The sequence below is a fragment of the Staurois parvus genome, unplaced genomic scaffold (assembly GCF_062004578.1).
Source record: "Staurois parvus isolate SC_StPar_1 unplaced genomic scaffold, SC_StPar_1.0 ptg000449l, whole genome shotgun sequence".
Classification (NCBI taxonomy): Eukaryota; Metazoa; Chordata; class Amphibia; order Anura; family Ranidae; genus Staurois; species Staurois parvus.
The window spans coordinates 3,411,174-3,432,871 of NW_028318245.1; the positions used below are offsets into that span (position 1 = coordinate 3,411,174).

The 21,698-nt window shown below is 46.9% G+C and overlaps 3 protein-coding genes across 3 annotated transcripts in view; 2 read left to right on the forward strand and 1 right to left on the reverse strand.

The window, feature by feature from the left end:
• Window positions 1-21,698, reverse strand: part of LOC149453334 (uncharacterized) — a 320,806-nt gene that overhangs the window by 221,184 nt on the left and 77,924 nt on the right. The window lies entirely within an intron of this gene.
• Window positions 2,762-20,222, forward strand: LOC149453345 (uncharacterized). Its single transcript, XM_089688569.1, is given in 7 exon segments — window positions 2,762-2,793; window positions 3,207-3,315; window positions 3,402-3,513; window positions 3,630-3,727; window positions 3,843-3,984; window positions 4,914-6,473; window positions 17,834-20,222. Coding segments are annotated over 5 exon segments (2,934 nt in total). The 5' UTR covers window positions 2,762-2,793; window positions 3,207-3,315; window positions 3,402-3,479; the 3' UTR covers window positions 18,934-20,222.
• LOC149453346 (uncharacterized) lies at window positions 6,511-15,007 on the forward strand. The gene is made up of 2 exons (XM_089688598.1): window positions 6,511-6,637; window positions 14,291-15,007. Exons 1-2 carry the CDS (start codon window positions 6,511-6,513, stop codon window positions 14,788-14,790), a joined length of 627 nt encoding a protein of 208 aa, XP_089544724.1. The 3' UTR covers window positions 14,791-15,007.

The following is a 21,698-nucleotide window of genomic DNA, read 5'->3' on the forward strand; positions in this document are numbered from 1 at the left end:
AATTTTGCAAAGAAGCCTCCCATTTGGGACCAGACTGGCCAGGCCGCATTCTACCCTCTGAAGACAGACACTGTCGGTGCATTCCTCCCCGCTGCATTGAACAAGCTTCTCCCTGAGCGACGTCCTCGCACTGGGGTTGTTTTTAGTTTGGCGTTTTCTTCAATATTTAAGTTTTACTGTCACCAGACTCTGTCATTACATCTGCTGCACCTGCCCACACTCTTATCCCTGTGCTGAGTTCCCAGCTCTGTGTCAGGACCTGTATCACCTGCTGGTGGCACTGTGCTTCCCAGGGTGGAAGGTTGTAATTCCAGTGTCCTCCCAGCAGCCAGCAGACCCCAGTGGGGGTTATTGTTGCTCACTGCAGGGAGTCTATTTTACTGTCTTTCTTATCATGAACAAATTCCATTGAAATTACTTAGTATCACAAAATGATACTTGGCTCTGTATTCTCTAATAGGGGTGGTACTCGGAGGTGGGTAGGGGGTGGAACCAAGAGACAGTGCTCAGAGGTGTCGTAGGGGAGGAACCAAGGGATGGTGCTCAGAGGAGGGTAGGGGGTGGAACCAAGGGAGAGTACTGAGAGATGGATAGGGGGTGGAACTAAGAGATGGTGCTCAGAGGTGGGTAAGGGGTGGAACCAAGGGACATTGCTCAGAGGTGGGTAGGGGGTGGAACCAAGAGACAGTGCTCAGAGGTGGGTAGGGGTGGAACCAAGGAACAGTATTCAGAGGTGGGTAGGGGGTGGAACCAAGGGAAAGTGCTCAGAGGTGGGTAGGCAGTGGAACCAAAAGCCGGTGCTCAGAGGTGGGTAGGGGGAGGAACCAAGGGATGGTTGCTCAGAGGTGGGTAGGGGTGGAACCAAGAGACAGTGCTCAGGGGTGGGTAGGGGGTGGAACCAAGAGACAGTGCTCAGAGGTGGGTAGGGGGAGGAACCAAGGGATGGTGCTCAGAGGTGGGTAGGGGGTGGAACCAAGAGAGAGTACTGAGAGATGGATAGGGGGTGGAACTAAGATGGTGCTCGGAGGTGGGTAAGGGGTGGAACCAAGGGACAGTGCTCAGAGGTGGGTAGGGGTGAAACCAAGGGACATTGCTCAGAGGTGGGTAGGGGGTGGAACCAAGAGACAGTGCCCAGAGGTGGGTAGGGGGTGGAACCACAAGACAGTGCTCAGAGGTGGGTAGGGGGTGGAACCAAGGGACAGTGCTCAGAGATGGGTAGGGGGTAGGACCAAGGGACAGTGCTCAGAGGTGGGTAGGAGGTGGAACCAAGGGATGGTGCTCAGAGGTGGTAGGGGGTGGAACCAAGGGAGAGTACTGAGAGATGGATAGGGGGTGGAACTAAGAGACGGTGCTCAGAGGTGGGTAAGGGGTGGAACCAAGGGACAGTGCTCAGAGGTGGGTAGGGGGTGAAACCAAGGGACATTGCACAGAGGTGGGTAGGGGGTGGAACCAAGAGACAGTGCTCAGAGGTGGGTAGGGGGTGGAACCAAGAGACAGTGCTCATAGGTGGGTAGGGGGTGGAACCAAAAGACAGTGCTCAGAGGTGGGTAGGCGGAGGAACCAAGGGATGGTTGCTCAGAGGTGGGTAGGAGTGGAACCAAGAGACAGTGCTCAGGGGTGGGTAGGGGGTGGAACCAAGGGAGAGTACTGAGAGATGGATAGAGGGTGGAACTAAAAGACGGTGCTCAGAGGTGGGTAAGGGGTGGAACCAAGGGACAGTGCTCAGAGGTGGGTAGGGGGTGCAACCAAGAGACGGTGCTCAGAGGTGGGTAGGGGGTGGAACCAAGAGACAATGCTCAGAGGTGGATAGGGGGTGGAACCAAGGGACACTGCTCAGAGGTGGGTAGGGGGTGGAACCAAGAGACGGTGCTCAGAGGTGGGTAGGGGGTGAAACCAAGGGACGGTGCTCAGAGGTGGGTAGGGGGTGGAACCAAGGGACAGTGCTCAGAGGTGGGTAGGGGGTGGAACCAAGAGACGGTGCTCAGAGGTGGGTAGGGGGTGGAACCAAAAGACAGCGCTCAGAGGTGGGTAGGGGGTGGAACCAAGAGACGGTGCTCAGAGGTGGGTAGGGGGTGGAACCAAAAGACAGTGCTCAGAGGTGGGTAGGGGTGGAACCAAGGGACGGTGCTCAGAGGTGGGTAGGGGGTGGAACCAAGAGATGTGCTGAGTACAGCATGGTGTACAGAGTGCTGTGTTCAGTAATATTGTGTCCCTTATTGCTGGTCAGTGGGAGAACATATGCCCCATAGTGGTGTGATAGACCCTCATTGCCTCCTCCCACAGGGGCACCCCAATGCCTGGGTATCTCTGTGGGTGCGCGGTGTGGGGGAGCAGCAATCTCATCACTCTTTTTTTTTATCAGCTTTTTTCTTTTTTTTTTATTGTCATCTCTGCTCCCGCCCCGATTCTGGTTCCGGTTTCAGATTCTCATTTTTTACTCGTTTTTTTTTTTCACTATGAATTTTGCAAAATTCTGCAACTTGACTGAAATTCATATTTTTACGTATTTAGGGATCATAATATGCAATCCAACTACTTTTCATATATTTTTTTCATTTGCCTTTTTAATTAGTTTGTGATATTCTCAACACCAGCGAAGAACACATCGGAAGAGGCGGAATTCAGAGTGTAAAAAAGTAGGCTATATTTTGTATTCACTCCACTAGGAGGCGATCTCACTGATTGTGAGACAGGAAGTGATGTAATCTATAAATAGGATTTTCCTGGTGAGAGGTGACTTGGGAGGAAGTAGAGGGAGATATTCCTGCAACCGGCGGCAGAGGAGGTGATAAGGTATTGTTATTATACCCAGTGAGCCCCCCCCCCCCATCATGTCTATCCTCTTCCTCCATCGTCACCGAGACATCTTTATGGTTTATAGATGGATACGTCCTAAATATAGAACCATTTATCCAACCGTCCATCCAGAGCCTCTGGTTTATAGACCGGATACGTCCTAAATATAGAACCGTTTATCCAACCGTCCATCCAGAGCCTCTGGTTTATAGACCGGATACATCCTAAATATAGAACCATTTATCCAACCGTCCATCCAGAGCCTCTGCTTTATAGACCGGATACGTCCTAAATATAGAACCATTTATCCAACCGTCCATCCAGAGCCTCTGGTTTATAGACCGGATACGTCCTAAATATAGAACCATTTATCCAACCGTCCATCCAGAGCCTCTGGTTTTTCTTCCCAGGACATCACCCATCACAGTGCCTCCACCTCACTGCCTGACAACAGAGGGAAGCAGCGCCAAGAAGATTCTAGAAGTCACCCAGAAGATCACTGATCTGCTGTCAGGAGAGGTGAGCAGTGCTGGAAATTGTGGGGCATTCTCCAGTAACAGACAAGAGATGTGTCTGGATGGTGACTGTATCATTGTGTGTGTCAGGTTCCTATAAGGTGTCAAGATGTCAGTGACTCTGGGGAGGAGTATTTAGAAGGACACAAGGACCTCTACAAGGACGTCATGATGGACAATCAGCCGCCCCTCACATCACCGGGTAAGAGGAGACTTTATTGTAAAGGAGAGAGCAGTACGGAGGGTCCACCTAGATCCCCCATCATCTGATAAACACATAGAAACAATGGATTCAGTCAGTGTGTGTGTTTCCTACAGATGGATCCAGTCATGGGAACCCACCAGAGAGATGTCCCCGTCCTCTGTATTCCTGGGATTCCACACAGGAAGGTCACACCATCCCTCACCATCATCAGGTAGGTGAGGCTGAGCATGCAGACCTAAAAATGTATTCTAAGATATGAGAGGACATTCTTCTATGTAATTTCTTGTCCCTTTTAACAAATGTATTCTAACATCTTTGGGGTTCAGGGTGAAGAACAGACAGACATCAAAGTTGAGGTAAAAGAGGAAGAAGAAGAGATGTTAGTGAGTGGACATCAGCAGTCTATGAAGGAGGGGGAGATGATTGTGAAAATTAAAGAGGAGGAATCTTTTCTGCATATAGATCTAAGTAAGCAATAAACACTAAAAGAAGAAACAGTTCACATTTTCATTTTACTTCTGCTGCCTACCCTGCTCTTAGTCTGTTCCTGGAATATGTACTGTCTACCTCCAGCTCCATTCTTTGCTATTCATTGTGATCTTATGAAATCCTTAACCACCCTAAGTTTTTAGAAGAAGGCAAATATATTGACCACACTACCAAATGAAGAGAAGATACTGGACACCACATGAAAGGTCCATCTCCATTCCTCAATATAACGTCATGTTCCCAACAAATGAGAAGATACTGGACACCATATGAAAGGTCCATCTCCATTCCTCAATATAACGTCATGTTCCCAACAAATGAGGAGGAGATACTGGACACCACATGAAAGGTCCATCTCCATTCCTCAATATAACGTCATGTTCCCAACAAATGAGAAGATACTGGACACCATATGGAAGGTCCATCTCCATTCCTCAATATAACGTCACGTTCCCAACAAATGGAGAGAAGATACTGGACACCATATGGAAGGTCCATCTCCATTCCTCAATATAACATCATGTTCCCAACAAATGAGGAGGAGATACTGGACACCATATGAAAGGTCCATCTCCATTCCTCAATATAACGTCATGTTCCCAACAAATGAGGAGGAGTTACTGGACACCATATGAAAGGTCCATCTCCATTCCTCAAAATAAGATGGTTCTCAGTTTGCAGCAAAGGGCTTGATGTGGCTTTTGGCTTGGCCCTCTGTTCCCAACATCGGGAGTTTCTCCTGCCTGTATCAGTGGTGGTTGGATTTGATTCTTCTCCACTTTCTTGTATCCTTCTGATGTCCATTCCTTTCTGTCTTCATGGATTGTTTTTCTTTGATCTTTTATAATGGATTTTGCTGGTTTGGAAAATACTTATAACATTTATTGTAAAAATTGTTTCCCCGACAGGTGGACACTACGTCCAGGAGACCTCTGAGGAACACCTCATTGTATCTCCAGATTATAAAGTAGAAGAAAATCCCATCAAACAATATTCTGCAGGGGTGAATCCCATACGTCAAAATATACATCCCAGACCTTCGCAATTGGAGGGATCCATGGATTCCTCTAATGCTGTGGAACCTTCTGAAGAATCCCACACCGAAACTCTAAGGTCTCACAGCACAGATACTTCAGCAGATCCATCTACTTCCAATGAATCTTTTTCAAGCTATAAAGGCATTCACGCAGGTGAACGTTCGTTGTCCTGTTCAGAGTGCAGGAAATCCTTTACAAAAAACTCATTGCTTCTTATACACAAGAGAATTCACACAGGTGAGCGTCCCTATGCATGTTCAGTGTGCGGGAAAAGTTTCATTAGAAAAGGACACCTTGTTTTACACGAGAGATATCACACAGGCGATCGTCGTTATTCATGTTCAGATTGCGGGAAATGTTTTGTTATAAAAGGACACCTTGTCAAACACCAGAGAATTCACACAGGCGAACGTCCTTATTCGTGTTCGGAGTGCGAGAAATGTTTTGTTACGAATGCGCAACTTTTTGCGCACCAGAAAATTCACACAGGTGAATACCCTTATTCATGTTCCGAGTGCGGGAAACGTTTCATTTACAAAGGAGACCTTCGCAAACATCAGAGAAGCCACACGGGTGAACGTCCCTTTCCGTGTTCAGAGTGCGGGAAATGTTTTGGTGAAAAAGGAGGCCTCCTTGTACATCAGAAAACTCACACAGGCGAGCGACCCTTTTCATGTTCAGAGTGTGGGAAATGTTTCATCACCAAGGCAAACCTTGTTTCACACCAAAGAACTCACACAGGTGAGCGCCCCTTCTCATGTGCAGAGTGCGGGAAATCTTTCATCAGGCAAGGACACCTTGTATCACACCAAAAAATTCACACAGGGAAGTTTCCTTATTCATGTTTAGAGTGCGGGAAATGTTTCATTCAGAAAGGGGACCTTAGAAAGCATCAGAAGTTTCACACCGGTGAACGACCCTTTCCATGTTCAGATTGCGGGAAATGTTTTATTCAGAAAGTAGATCTTCAGAAACACCAGAAAATTCACACGGGTGAGCGACCCTATTCATGTTCAGAGTGCGGGAAAGGTTTCATCACTAAAGAAAACCTTGTTTCACACCAGAGAACTCACACAGGTGAACGCCCATTTTCGTGCTCCGAGTGCGGGAAATCTTTCATTAGACAAGGACACCTTGTTTCACACCAAAAAATTCACAAGGGAGAGTACCCTTATTCGTGTTTAGAGTGTGGGAAACGTTTCATTGAGAGAGGAGACCTCCTAAAGCACCAGAGAATTCACACGGGGGAACGACCCTTTCAGTGTTCAGATTGCGGGAAATGTTTTAGCCAGAAAGGCGACCTTCGAAAACACCAGAGAATTCACACTGGCGAGCGTCCCTATTCTTGTTCCGAGTGCGGAAAATGTTTCCTGAGGAAAGCACACCTTATTGCGCACCAAAGAATTCACACCGGTGAGCGTCCTTAGTCAAGTTCACAGTGAGGGAAACGTTTCACCGAGGGGGAAAAATGGACATCTTTGCACAACGGAAAAGTCACCGGGCGAGCGTCCTTATTTTGTGCGGGAAATGTTTCAGTTTACATAAATACAATTTATTGCACACCGGAGAGTTCACACTTTCATGTTCTGACTGGTGTGTGTTGAGGGCGGGGCAAAAATATTCTGAAGAGTTTCGGGGACACTTTGGGTAGGTCTAGGCCTGCAGGGATTGAATGAACAGTGCGGGCGCGGTCCCGCACTCACACAGACCGCACCACGGGAATGAACTGTAAAAGATTGGGTTGGATTTGGATCGTAGCGTTAAATTTTTTTTTTTCTGTTTGGAAATCATGAATTCTGCTTTTCTAGAATAAACACGAATGTTCTGCACTGCACTCTCGTCTCAGGTCTCTTCTTTGTGGAAAGTGTGATGACTCTTATGTAGCCCCGCCCCCCCCGAAGGGCCACAGCTGGTGTTTTAGGTTCTTGTCACCAAAACACTGCAAAGGCAGCCGTCCACTCCTACATTCCGCTCCTACAGTGCGCTCCAACATTCCGCTCCTACAGTGCGCTCCAACATTCCGCTCCTACAGTGCGCTCCAACATTCCGCTCCTACAGTGCGCTCCAACATTCCGCTCCTACAGTGCGCTCCTACATTCCACTCCTACAGTGCGCTCCTACATTCCACTCCTACAGTGCGCTCCTACATTCCCCTCCTACAGTGCGCTCCTACATTCCCCTCCTACAGTGCGCTCCTACATTCTACTCCTACAGTGCGCTCCTACATTCTGCTCCTACAGTGCGATTCTACATTCCGCTCCTACAGTGCGCTCCTACATTCTGCTCCTACATTCCGTTCCTACAGTGCGTTCTTACATTCCGCTCCTACATTCTGCTCCTACCGTGCACTCCTACATTCCACTCCTACAGTCTGCTCCTACATTCCGCTCCTACTTTGCGCTCCTACATTCCGCTCCTGCAGTGCGCTCCTACATTGCACTCCTACATTCTGCTCCCAAGTTCCGCTCCTACAGTGCGCTCCTACATTCCGCTCCTAAAGTGCGCTCCTACAGTGCGCTTCTTCAATGCGCTCCTACATTCCGCTCCTACAGTGCACTTCTACATTCCACTTCTACAGTGCGGTTCTACTGAGCGCTCCTACAGTCCACACCTACAATTCACACCTACAGTCCACTCCTACAATTCACACCTACAGTCCACTCCTACAGTCCTCATCTACAGTCCACTCTTACAATCCACTCCTACAATTCGAATCTACAGTCCTCATCTACAGTCTGCAACGGCAGTCCACTCCTACAGTCCCTCATCTACAGTCCACTCTTATAATTCGAATCTACAGTCCGCAACGGCAGTCCACTCCTACAGTCCCTCATCTACAGTCCACTCCTACAATTCGAATCTACAGTCCTCACCTATAGTCCGCACCTACAGTTCGCATCTACAGTCCGCTCCTACAGTCCTCATCTACAGCCCGCAACTGCAGTCCTCATCTACAGTCCGCACTTACAGTCTGCACCTACAGTCCTTACCTGCAGTCGGCTCCGACAGTCCTCACCTACAGACCGCACCTACAGTGTGCACCTACAGTTCCCTCCTACAGCCCACTCCTACAGTCCTCAGCTGCAGACAGCACCTACAGTCTGCACCTTCAGTCCGCTCCTACAGCCTGCACCTTCAGTCCGCTCCTACAAACCGCACCTACAGTCCGTTCCTACACTCCCCGCACCTGCAGTCCACTCCTACAGTCCTAATCTATAGTCCCCTCCTACAGTCCGCACCCACAGTCCACTCCTACATTCCGCACCTACAGTCCACTCCTACAGTCTGCTCCTACACTCCCCGCATCTGCAGTCCACTCCTACAGTCCTCATCTACAGTCCACTCCTACAATTCACTCCTACAGTCCCCTCCTGCAATTCGCACCTACAGTCCACTCCTGCAATTCGCACCTACAGTCCTCATCTACAGTCCACTCCTACAATTCGCACCTACAGTCCCCTCCTACAGTCCTCATCTACAGTTCACTCCTACAGTCCACACCTATAGTCTACTCCTACAGTCCACTCCTACAATTCAAATCTACAGTCCTCATCTGCGGTCCACTCCTATAGTTCTCATCTACAGTCCGCTCCTACAATCTGCACCTACAGTTCGCACCTACAGTCCGCACCTACAGTTCTCATCTACAGTCCACTCCTACAGTCCTCATTTACAATCTGCACCTACAGTCCGCTCCTACAGTCCTCTCCTACAGTCCCCTCCTACAGTCCACTCCTACAATTCGAATCTACAGTCCTCACCTATAACCCACTCCTACAGTTCCTCATCTACAGTCCCTCATCTACAGTCCACTCCTACAGTCCTCATTTACAGTCCGCTCCTACAGTCTTCTCCTACAGTCCCCTCCTACAGTCCACTCCTACAATTCGAATCTACAGTCCTCACCTACAGCCCACTCCTACAGTCCCTAATCTACAGTCTGCTTCTACACTTCCCGCATCTGCAGTCCACTCCTACAGTCCTAATCTACAGTCCACTCCTACAGTCCACTCCTACAGTCCGCTCCTACAGTCCGCTCCTACAATTCGCACCTACAGTCCTCATCTACAGTCCGCACCTACAGTCCACTCCTACAATTCACACCTACAGTCCCCTCCTATAGTCCTCATCTACAGTCCTCATCTACAGTCCACTCCTACAGTCCTCATCTACAGTCCGCTCCTACAGTCCACTCCTACAATTCGAATCTACAGTCCTCATCTACAGTCCGCAACTGCAGTCCACTCCTATAGTCCTCATCTACAGTCCGCACCTACAGTTCCCACCTACAGTCCTCATCTACAGTCCGCACCTGCAGTCCGCTCCTACAATCCTCTCCTACAGTCCGCTCCTACAGTCCACTCCTACAATTCAAATCTATAGTCCTCACCTACAGTCCTCATCTACAGTCCACTCCTACAGTCCCTCATCTACAGTCCACTCCTACAGTCCGCTCCTACAGTCCACTCCTACAATTCGAATCTACAGTCCTCACCTACAGTCCACACCTACAGTCTTCACCTACAGTCTGCACCTACAGTCCACATCTGCAGTCCTCATCTACAGTCCGCAACTGCAGTCCACTCCTATAGTCCTCATCTACAGTCTGCTCCTACAGTCCTCATCTAGAGTCCGCTCCTACAGTCCGCTCCTACAGTCCACTCCTACAGACCGCACCTACAGACCGCACTTACAGTCTGCACCTACAGTCCCCACCTGCAGTCCGCTCCTACAGTCCACTCCTATAGTCCTCACCTACAAACTGCGCCTACATTCCGCTCCTACACTCCCCGCACCTGCAGTCCACTCCTACAGTACTAATCTATAGTCCCCTCCTACAGTCCTCATCTACAGTCCGCACCTACAGTCCTCATCTACAGTCCACTCCTACAGGCCTCATCTACAGTCCGCACCTACAACCTCATCTACAGTCCGCTCCTACAGTCCTCCTCTACAGTCCACTCCTACAGTCCGCACCTACAGTCCTCATCTACAGTCCGCACCTACAGTCCTCATCTACAGTCTGCTCCTACACTCCCCGCACTTACAGTCTGCACCTACAGTCCTCACCTGCAGTCCGCTCCTACAGTCCACTCCTACAGTCCGCTCCTACAGTCCTCATCTACAGTCCACTCCTACAGTCCGCACCTACAGTCCACTCCTACAATTCGCACCTACAGTCCACTCCTATAATTCGCACCTACAGTCCTCATCTACAGTCCGCACCTGCAGTCCACTCCTATAGTCCTCATCTACAGTCCGTTCCTACAGTCCACTCCTACAATTCAAATCTACAGTCCTCATCTACAGTCCGCAACTGCAGTCCACTCCTATAGTCCTCATCTACAGTCCGCTCCTACAGTCTGCACCTACAGTTCGCACCTACAGTCCACTCCTACAGTCCTCATCTACAGTCCGCTCCTACAGTCCTCTCCTACAATTCGAATCTACAGTCCTCACCTACAGTCCACAACTGCAGTCCACTCCTATAGTCCTCATCTACAGTCCGCTCCTACAGATTGAATCAAACCCCCTGATGAAGCTGCATGACCTGCAGCATAACGTGTAGGGGAGGGGCAGTGACGTCACCCGGCACCCGAGGATGGCAAGTACACAGTGCGAGAAGCTCACTTATTGTATTCACTGGCTACTGATTTTATACAAAGCGCTTTTACTTTTGTTACATGTGAGTGCAATGGGCACATATTAAAGGTTTTATATTTGAAAAGGATAAGACACAATGTCTCTATTTCTTTTCACACTGAGGGATATAACAAGGAGGAGTGTTTCTGCCTATTGAGAGAGTGAAAGATCCCTGTGGGGATAGTGGCAGGAGAGGAGAGCCACGTTGAAGGAGTAACCACCATTACTGCTAAGGTGTAGTTTATAGTTATAGTTCCATCTGGTGAACAAAAGCTGGTTTAGCCTTTTTAGGCTTTGAATGAGGTGAGCGCCTATTAAGAACACAATAAGAATCACTGAGAATTGGATTTAATATCACCTTGGATTTGTCACTTGTATCACCAGAGACTGATTTATCCAATATTTATTCACTATATTCATTTTTGTGCACATTTAATATTGGTTGATTGTCACCAGTCACAATATATATTTTTTCACTTTATTAATAAGAGATATTGATTTAGTCTTATTTGGTATTACACTATTATATGTTTTTTGTTTGATATGTATCAGTAATTCGGAGCGCGGCACTATTGTAGTATCTGTTTAGTTTATATACACATTGGATGAGTATGTGTTTTGGTACTGACGAACCTATCTTAAAAATATTTAGTGGCTCACAAGTTTATTTTATATTTTAGTCCACAGATTCATGACTTCTGTTCCTCAAGATCAGGGGTCTCCAAACTATGGCCCTCTAGCTGTTCGAGTATCGTCATGCCTCTGCCCCTGGGAGTCTTGCAAGGTCTCCTGGGACTTGCAGTTCCTCAACAACTGGAGGACCATAGTTTGGAGAATGCTGCAAGATGAAGCTGATTTACAACAGGTAGACATCAACATGATACTTCCGAAGACACAGGAGAGCCCCTCAAAACACCAACCTAAACCCACCCATTGCCTATCACCAACTGTTAGGTGCCGGCATCCAGACAGCTCATCCTGGTTTTCAATGAAGCATCCAATGACATGTACAGGGTGTCACACACCATTGGGGTCAGGAGTATATAATACACAGCAAAGTGAATGTAGTGCTGGGGTCAGGAGTATATAATGCATAGCACAGTGAATGCAGTAAAGGGGTCAGGAGTGTAATAAGCAACACAGCAAATGTAGCGCTGGGGTCAAGAGTATATAATGCATAGCACAGTGAATGCAGTTCAGGGGTCAGGAGTATAATAAGCAACACAGTAAATGTAGTGCTGGGGTCAGGAGTATACAATGCATAGCACAGTGAATGCAGTTCAGGGGTCAGGAGTGTAATATGCAACACAGTCAATGTAGTGCTGGGGTCAGGAGTATATAATGCATAGCACAGTGAATGCAGTTCAGGGGTCAGGAGTGTAATATGCAACACAGTAAATGTAGTGCTGGGGTCACGAGTATATAATGCACAGCACAGTGAATGAAGTTCAGGAGTGTAATACGTAACACAGTAAATGTAATGTGGGGTCAGGAGTATACAATGCATAGCACAGTGAATGCAGTTCAGGGGTCAGGAGTGTAATGTGCAACACAGTAAATGTAGTGCTGGGGTCAGGAGTATATAATGCATAGCACAGTGAATGCAGTCCAGGGGTCAGGAGTGTAATATACAACACAGTAAATGTAGTGCTGGGGTCAGGAGTATATAATGCACAGCACAGTGAATTAAGTTAGGGAGTCAGGAGTGTAATACATAACACAGTAAATGTAGCACTGGGGTCAGGAGTATATAATGCACAGCACAGTGAATACAGTCCAGGGGTCAGGAGTGTAATACGCAACACAGTAAATGTAGTGCTGAGGTCAGGAGTATATAATGCACAGCACAGTGAATGCAGTCCAGGGGTCAGGAGTGTAATACGCAACACAGTAAATGCAGTGCTGGGGTCAGGATTATACAATGCACAGCACAGTGAATGCAGTTCAGGGGTCAGGGGTGTAATATGCAACACAGTAAATGTAGTGCTGGGGTCAGGAGTATATAATGCATAGCACAGTGAATGCAGTCCAGGGGTCAGGAGTGTAATATGAAACACAGTAAATGCAGTGCTGGCATCAGGAGTATATAATGCACAGCACAGTGAATGCAGTTCAGTGGTCAGGAGTGTAATATGCAACACAGTAAATGTAGTGCTGGGGTCAGGAGTATATAATGCATAGCACAGTGAATGCAGTCCAGGGGTCAGGAGTGTAATACGCAACACAGTAAATGCAGTGCTGGGGTCAGGATTATACAATGCACAGCACAGTGAATGCAGTTCAGGGGTCAGGGGTGTAATACGCAACACAGTAAATGTAGCGCTGGGGTCAGGTATATATAATGCACAGCACAGTGAATGCAGGTCAGGCGTGTAATACGTAACACAGTAAATGTAGTGCTGGGGTCAGGAGTATATAATGCACAGCACAGTGAATGAAGTTCAGGGGTCAGGGGTGTAAAACGCAACACAGTAAATGTAGCGCTGGGGTCAGGAGTATATAATGCACAGCACAGTGAATGCAGGTCAGACGTGTAATACGTAACGCAGTAAATGCAGTGCTGGGGTCAGGAGTATATAATGCACAGCACAGTGAATGCAGTTCAGGGGTCAGGAGTGTAATATGCAGCACAGTAAATGTAGCACTGGGGTCAGGAGTATATAATGCGCAGCACAGTGTACAGAGTGCAGTGGTCAGCAAATATGTGTCCTTTACTACTGGTCACTGGGAGAAAATACGTTCCAAAGGGGGCATAACAGATCCTCATTACCTCCGTTCTGTCATGGCTAGACCCCCTTTGCCTCCCCCCACAGGGGACCCCCAATGCCTGGGTATCTGTGTGGGTGAGCAGCAACCTCCCCCCATCTCTTCACTTCTTTCTATTCCCAGCTCTGCTCCAGCCCCCGAATATATTACGGAATTCAAATATTCTTTTTTTTTTTCATATTTTTATACATTTGTGAATTTGAATAGACAATAAAGCGATTTTTATTATAATTTTTTTTTTTATTGTCTCTGAAGAATGCACCGAGAAGCGTCTGTTCAAGTATTAGAAAAAAATTAGTCTGTGGTTTTTTTTTTTCTCCACAAGGTGGGGATGGGGATTAGCAGTGGAACTCGGTGACAGGAAGGATGTGGTCTATAAATATGAGGTTCCTAGTGGGCGGGGCATTAGGAGGATGTAGAGGTAGATATTCCTGCAACCCACAGCTGAGGAGGTAATGCAGTATTATTTTATAGATACACCCAGTAACCCCCAACACTGAGACCCTGGTTTATAGACCAGATACATGTACCTCCTGACAACAGAAGGAACCGGTGCCAAGAAGATTCGAGAAGTCACCCAAAAGATCATTGATCTGTGTCAGTTTCCTAGGTGTCAGGATGTCACTGTCTATTTCTCCATGGAGGAGTGGGAGTATTTAGAAGGACACAAGGACCTCTACAAGGACGTCATGATGGACAATCAGCTGCCCCTCACATCACCGGGTAAGAGGAGACTTTATTGTAAAGGAGAGAGCAGTACGGAGGATCCACCTAGATCCCCCATCATCTGATAAACACATAGAAAGAATGGATTCAGTCAGTGTGTGTGTTTCCTACAGATGGATACAGTCATGGGAACCCACCGAAGAGATGTCCCCGTCCACTGTATTCCCGAGATTCCACACAGGAAGGTCACACCATCCCTCACCATCATCAGGTAGATGGATCCAGTCATGGGAACCCACCAGAGAGATGTCCCCATCCTCTGTATTCCTGGGATTCCACAAAGGAAGGTCACAACATCTCCCACCATTATGAGGTAGATGGATTCAGTCATGGGAACCCACCAGAGAGATGTCCCCATCCTCTGCATTCCCGGGTTTCCACACATGAAGATCACACCATCCCTCACCATCATCAGGTAGGTGGGTCCAGTAATGGGAACCCACCGGAGAGATGTCTACTTCCTCTGAATTCCCGGGATTCCACACAGAAAGGTCACACCATCCCTCACCATCATCAGGTAGGTGGGTCCAGTAATGGGAACCCACCAGAGAGATGTCCCCGTCCTCTGTATTCCCGGGATTCCACACAGGAAGATCACACCATCATCAGGTAGGTGGGTCCAGTAATGGGAACCCACCAGAGAGATGTCTACATCCTCTGTATTCCCGGGATTCCACACAGAAAGATCACATCATCCCTCACCATCATCAGGTAGATGGGTCCAGTAATGGGATCCCACCAGAGAGATGTCCCCGTCCTCTGTATTCCCGGGATTCCACACAGAAAGATCACATCTTTTTTTTACAAATCTGTACTATTATCTTCGGGATTTAGGGGGAAGAACTGAAAGAGATCAAAGCTGAAATTGAAGAGGAAGAAAAGATGTTTGTTAGTGGAAATCAGCAGTCTATAGAGGAGGGTGGTCCTCTCTATTCCCAGGAAGATCAAGCCATCCCCCACCATCGTCAGGTAGGTGTATTCTAAGCAATGAGATGACATTCTTCTATGTATCTTCTTGTTCCTTTTTACAAATGCATGATATCGTTTTTGGGGGTTTAGGGTGAAGAACTGAAAGACATCAAAGTTGAGGTGAAAGATGAAAAGAGGTTGGTGAGTGGTGATCAGCAGTCTATGGAGGAGGAGGAGATGATTGTGAAAAGTAAGGAGGAGGAATCTTCTCTACATATGGACACAAGTAAGTCATAAATATTACATTCCAAACCCATTCACATTTTCAGGAGGTTGGGTCACTGGTGAACATAAAAGTTGGAAGCTAGGAGGTGCCAAATGATGTTTAAGTGGATGGGCCTTTGCTTGTCCTCCTGTTCTTCTAGTGTTAGTAGGCACCGAATTGGGGTTGTGGTATGCCCTCATCTCTGTCTACCCTCGTAGATGTACCTCTTCCTTACCCTACCCCTTTCTTTCATCAGGCTGACTTCATGGCTGCCAATCTTAGGGGTCTGCTACCATTCTATGGGGGGTATTTTGCTATCATTTGGGGATATTGCACTGTGAGGGTCCTCACATCCCTTGGGTGTCTCAATACAGGCAAAGCAACCTCATTCTTGTCATGGAACCTTCCTTCTTCAACTACTAATGGTTGGGAGTGTAAGACTTGGGCCTCCTTATCTTGTCTGGCTGGTCTTCTCTCATGGACATTGCTTTAAGAGAAAGAAAAAAAAAATACCTATTTGGACACAATTAAGGGACACAAGTTCCACCCATCTGTGTCTTCTCCAACCCTTGTACTGCTTGCTCACAAAAATGAGACATGCTGGGTAGAGGAGGAGCCTCTGGACCAAAGATAGAGAAACAAAAGCCATACATGCACTTGCTGAATAAAAGTGTTACAACCAGGCCACTCATGCTCATAAAGAATTATACAGTCCTACAAATGTTCCCAACAAATGAGGTACACCATGTGGAAGGTCCATCCCCATTCCTCAATGCAACGTCATGTTCCCAACAAATGAGGAGATACTGGACACCATATGAAAGGTCCATCTCCATTCCTCAATATAACGTCATGTTCCCAACAAATGAGGAGATACTGGACACCATATGAAAGGTCCATCTCCATCCCTCAATATAACGTCATGTTCCCAACAAATGAGGAGGAGATACTGGACACCATATGAAAGGTTCATCTCCATTCCTCAATATAACGTCATGTTCCCAACAAATGAGGAGGAGAAACTGGACACCATATGAAAGGTCCATCTCCAGTCCTCAATATAACGTCACGTTCCCAACAAAGCAGGAGGAGATACTGGACACCATATGAAAGGTCCATCTTCATTCCTCAATGTCATGTTCCCAACAAATGAGGAGATACTGGACACCATATGAAAGGTCCATCTCCATTCCTCAATATAACGTCATGTTCCCAACAAATGAGGAGATACTGTACACCATATGAAAGGTCCATCTCCATTCCTCAATATAACGTCATGTTCTCAACAAATGAGGAGGAGATACTGGACACCATATGGAAGGTCCATCTCCATTCCTCAATAAAACGTCATGTTCCCAACAAATGAGGAGGAGATACTGGACACCATATGAAAGGTCCATCTCCATCCCTCAATATAACGTCATGTTCCCAACAAATGAGGAGGAGATACTGGACACCATATGAAAGGTTCATCTCCATTCCTCAATATAACGTCATGTTCCCAACAAATGAGGAGGAGAAACTGGACACCATATGAAAGGTCCATCTCCAGTCCTCAATATAACGTCACGTTCCCAACAAAGCAGGAGGAGATACTGGACACCATATGAAAGGTCCATCTTCATTCCTCAATGTCATGTTCCCAACAAATGAGGAGATACTGGACACCATATGAAAGGTCCATCTCCATTCCTCAATATAACGTCATGTTCCCAACAAATGAGGAGATACTGTACACCATATGAAAGGTCCATCTCCATTCCTCAATATAACGTCATGTTCTCAACAAATGAGGAGGAGATACTGGACACCATATGAAAGGTCCATCTCCATTCCTCAATATAACGTCATGTTCCCAACAAATGAGGAGGAGATACTGGACACCATATGGGAGGTCCATCTCCATTCCTCAATAAAACGTCATGTTCCCAACAAATGAGGAGGAGATACTGGACACCATATGGGAGGTCCATCTCCATTCTTCAGTATGTTGTCATGTTTTCAAGAAAAGAGGTGGAAGAAGGTTCATCTGAATTCTCATAGTAACAATGCCTGGTGTGATTTGGATACAATTGTATACAATATTTCATATATCTTATAAAATATTGGATGATCGACCAATGTATGTGACCCCTTAACTGTAAGGTTTGAAAATGATTATGAAATTTATTGTAAAATTTATTTTCAGCAGGTGGACACTACTTCCAGAAGACCTCTGAGGAACATCTTATGTTATCTCCCGATGGTAAAGCAGATAATTCCATTGTACAATATTCTCCAGGAGTGAATCCTGTTAATCAAAATATGCATCCCAGACCTTACCAATTGGGGAGATCAATGGATCCGTCTAATCCTGAGAAATCTTCTGATAAATCCCGTACCAGGTCTCCAATATCTCACAATACAGATACTTTAATAGGTCCATCAACTTCCAATGAATCTTCTTCAAGCTCCAAAGTTGTTCACAGAGAAGAGAATTCAGTGTCATGTTCAGTGTGTGGAAAATCCTTTACAAAAAAGTCATTACTTGTACACCGGAGAATTCACACTGATGAGCGTCCCTATTCATGTTCAGAGTGTGGGAAATGTTTCGGTGTGAAAGAACACCTTGTTGTACACCACAGAACTCACACAGGGGAGCGTCCTTATTCATGTTCCGATTGCGGGAAATGTTTTATTACCAAGCAACAACTTTTTATACACCAGAGGATTCACACAGGTGAGAATCTGTACTCATGCTCAGAGTGCGGGAAATGTTATATTAGCAAAAAATACCTTAGTAAACATCAGAGACTTCACACGGGTGAACTTACATTTTCATGTTCGGAATGTGGGAAATGTTTCCATAGTAAAACAGGTCTTCTTATACATCAGAGAAATCACACGGGAGAGCACCCCTTTTCATGTTCAGAGTGCGGGAAATGTTTCGTTATGAAAGACATCCTGGTTTCACACCAAAGAATTCACACAGGCGAACGTCCCTATTCATGTTCAGAGTGCGGGAAAAGTTTCATTAAGCAAGGACACCTTGATTCACACCAAAGAATTCACACAGGAGCGCGTCCTTATTCATGTTCAGAGTGCGGGAAATGTTTCATTTTGAAAGGACACCTTGTTTCACACCAAAGAATTCACACAGGCACGCGTCCTTATTCATGTTCAGAATGCGGGAAATGTTTCACTCAGAAAGGAAGCCTTGTTGAACATCAAAGAATTCACACAGGGGAGCGTCCCTTTTCGTGTTCAGAGTGCGGGAAATGTTTCATTGTGAAAGGACACCTTGACTCGCACCAAAGAATTCACACGGGTGAGCATTCTTATTCTTGTTCAGATTGCGGGAAATGTTTTACACAGAAAAGTTACCTTCAAAAACACAAGAGAGTTCACACGGGTGAGCGTCCTTATTCATGTTCAGAGTGCGGGAAATGTTTCAAGCAGAAAAATACACTTGATGCACATCAGAAAACTCACAGAGTTATGTTCAGACTGGTGTGTTGGGGGCAGGGCAAAAATATTCTGAAGTTTTTCGGGTACACTTTAGTAGGTCTGCAGGGGATCAATTATAGTGAAATGATCCTCTAAACCAGGGGTCTCAAAACTGCAGCCCACAGGCCGCATGTGGCCTTTTCCTTGCCTTTATCCAGCCCTTGGGGCACTATTCCTTCCACTGATAGGAGGCACTAGCCCTCCTACTGACACCAAAGATGGGGGCATCGTTCCTCCCACTGACACCAATGATGGGGGCATCGTTCCTCCCACTGACACCAATGATGGGGCACTATTCCTCCCACTGATACCAATGATGGGGCACTATTCCTCCCACTGATACCAATGATGGGGCACTATTCCTCCCACTAACACCAATGATGGGGCACTATTCCTCCTACTGACACCAATGATGGGGCACCATTCCTCCCACTGACACCAATGATGGGGGCACCATAACTCCCACTGACACCAATGATGGGGGCACCATTCCTCCCACTGACACCAATGATGGGGGCATGATTCCTCCCACTGACACCAATGATGGAGCACTATTCCTACCACTGAAACCAATGATGGGGCACCATTCCTCCCACTGAGACCAGTGATAGGGCACCATTCCTCCCACTGACACCAGTGATGGGGCACTATTCCTCCCACTGACACCAGTGATGGGGCACCATTCCTCCCACTGATACTAATGATGGGGCACCATTCCTCTCACTGACACCAATGATGGGGCACTATTCCTCTCACTAACACCAATGATGGGGCGCTATTCCTCTCACTGACACCAATGATGGGGCACTATTCCTCTCACTGATGTGAATGATGGGGGCACCATTCCTCCCACTGACACCAATGATGGGGCACCATTCCTCCCACTGACACCATTGATAGGGAACTATTCCTCCAACTGACATCAGTGATATAATATTTTTTACTCCCATTGACCACCAAGCCCATGGCATTGTTTACTCCCACCAATGCCAAGGAATGTTCTACTCCTGCTAGCCACAGTCCGGCCCCGCTAATATTTTAAGGGCAGTAAACTGGCCCTTTGTTTCAAAAGTTTGAAACAGTGCTGACCCGGTCCCGCACACACACAGACCGCACCATAGACCTGAACTGTGCTGATACATGACCAGATATGACCATACATGGAGAACACGTTTCATTGGCTGATATCTGATTGTGTACCTGTACATTATTGGTCTTTTTATGTTCTACTGAAGAAGCCGGCTTGTCATTGGTCAAACCAACACTTAATACATTTCATAGCTTATTTTCTTCAGTTACGTAAGATTTGATTCTAGCTCAGTGTTTATTGTTTGTTGGTCACTAATTCTGATTTTCTAAAATAAAGAACGCTCCATACTTTGCGATACTCGTCTCAGATTTCTTCTTTACGGAAACTATTATGATTTACAGATGATCGGTGATCGTAATGTTTGAGCAATTTCGGTGAACTGACCTGATGGTGACAAAAAAAAAATCTTCAAAACCAAAGTGTTCCACCACGTGTAGATACATTTCACACTTGTCCTTCTCTCAGCTCTCTCAGTTGTTTCTGTCTCCAGGTTGGATGTTTTTTCGTCCAATTGCATCATGCTGCCAGATCTCAGTTCCCTACCCGGCCCCTTCCTCTGGACAGATCCTGTGGAAGACCTTTTATCTCAATGTACTCTTGATAAACTGCTATCTGCACTATACAGGACCTTGCTCATTACTGACTCTCCCAAACTTAGAAGGTTATGGGACCTCTGGTACAGGGATATTCCTTCCCTGGATAGAGACGATTAGGAGGAATGTCTTGAACAATGCCTTAAACTAGTGGACTCCTCTAGGGATGCCCTAAACTGGTGGTCTCCTCTAGGGATGCTCTAAACTAGTGGTCTCCTATAGGGATGCCTTAAATTAGTGGTCTCCTCTGGGGATGCCCTAAACTGGTGGTCTCCTCTAGGAATGCCCTAAACTGGTGGTCTCCTCTAGGGATGCCCTAAACTAGTGGTCTACTATAGGGATGCCTTTAAACTAGAGGTCTCCTCTATGAATGCCTTAAACTGGTGGTCTCCTCTAGGGATGCCTTTAAACTGGTGGTCTCCTCTAGGAATGCCCTAAACTGGTGGTCTCCTCTAGGGATGCCTTTAAACTAGTGGTCTCCTCTAGGGATGCCCTAAACTAGTGGTCTCCTCTAGGGATGCCTTTAAACCAGTGGTCTCCTCTAGGGATGGCCTAAACTAGTGGTCTCCTCTAGGGATGCCTTAAACTAGTGGTCTCCTCTAGGGATGCCCTAAACAGGTAGTCTCCTCTAAGGATGCCCTAAACCGGTGGTCTCCTCTAGGGATGCCCTAAACTGGTGGTCTCCTCTAGGGATGCCCTAAAATGGTGGTCTCCTTTAGTGATGCCCTAAACTGGTGGTCTCCTCTAGGGATGCCCTAAACAGGAGATCTCCTCTAGGGATGCCCTAAATTAGTGGTCTTCTCTAGGGATGCCTTAAACTAGTGGTCTCCTCTAGGGATGCCCTCAACTGGTGGTCTCCTCTAGGGATGCCCTAAACTGGTGGTCTCCTCTAGGGATGCCCTAAACTAGTGGTCTCCTCTAGGAATGCCTTAAACTGGTGGTCTCCTCTAGGGATGCCTTTAAGCTAGTGGTCTCCTCTAAGGATGCCTTAAACTAGTGGTCTCCTCAAGCGATGCCCTAAACTGGTGGTCTCCTCTAGGGATGCCTTTAAACTAGTGGTCTCTTCTAGGGATGCCCTAAAGTGGTGGCCTCCTCTAGGGATGTCTTTAAACTAGTGGTCTCCTCTAGGGATGCCCTAAACTAGTGGTCTCCTCTAGGGATGCCTTAAACTAGTGGTC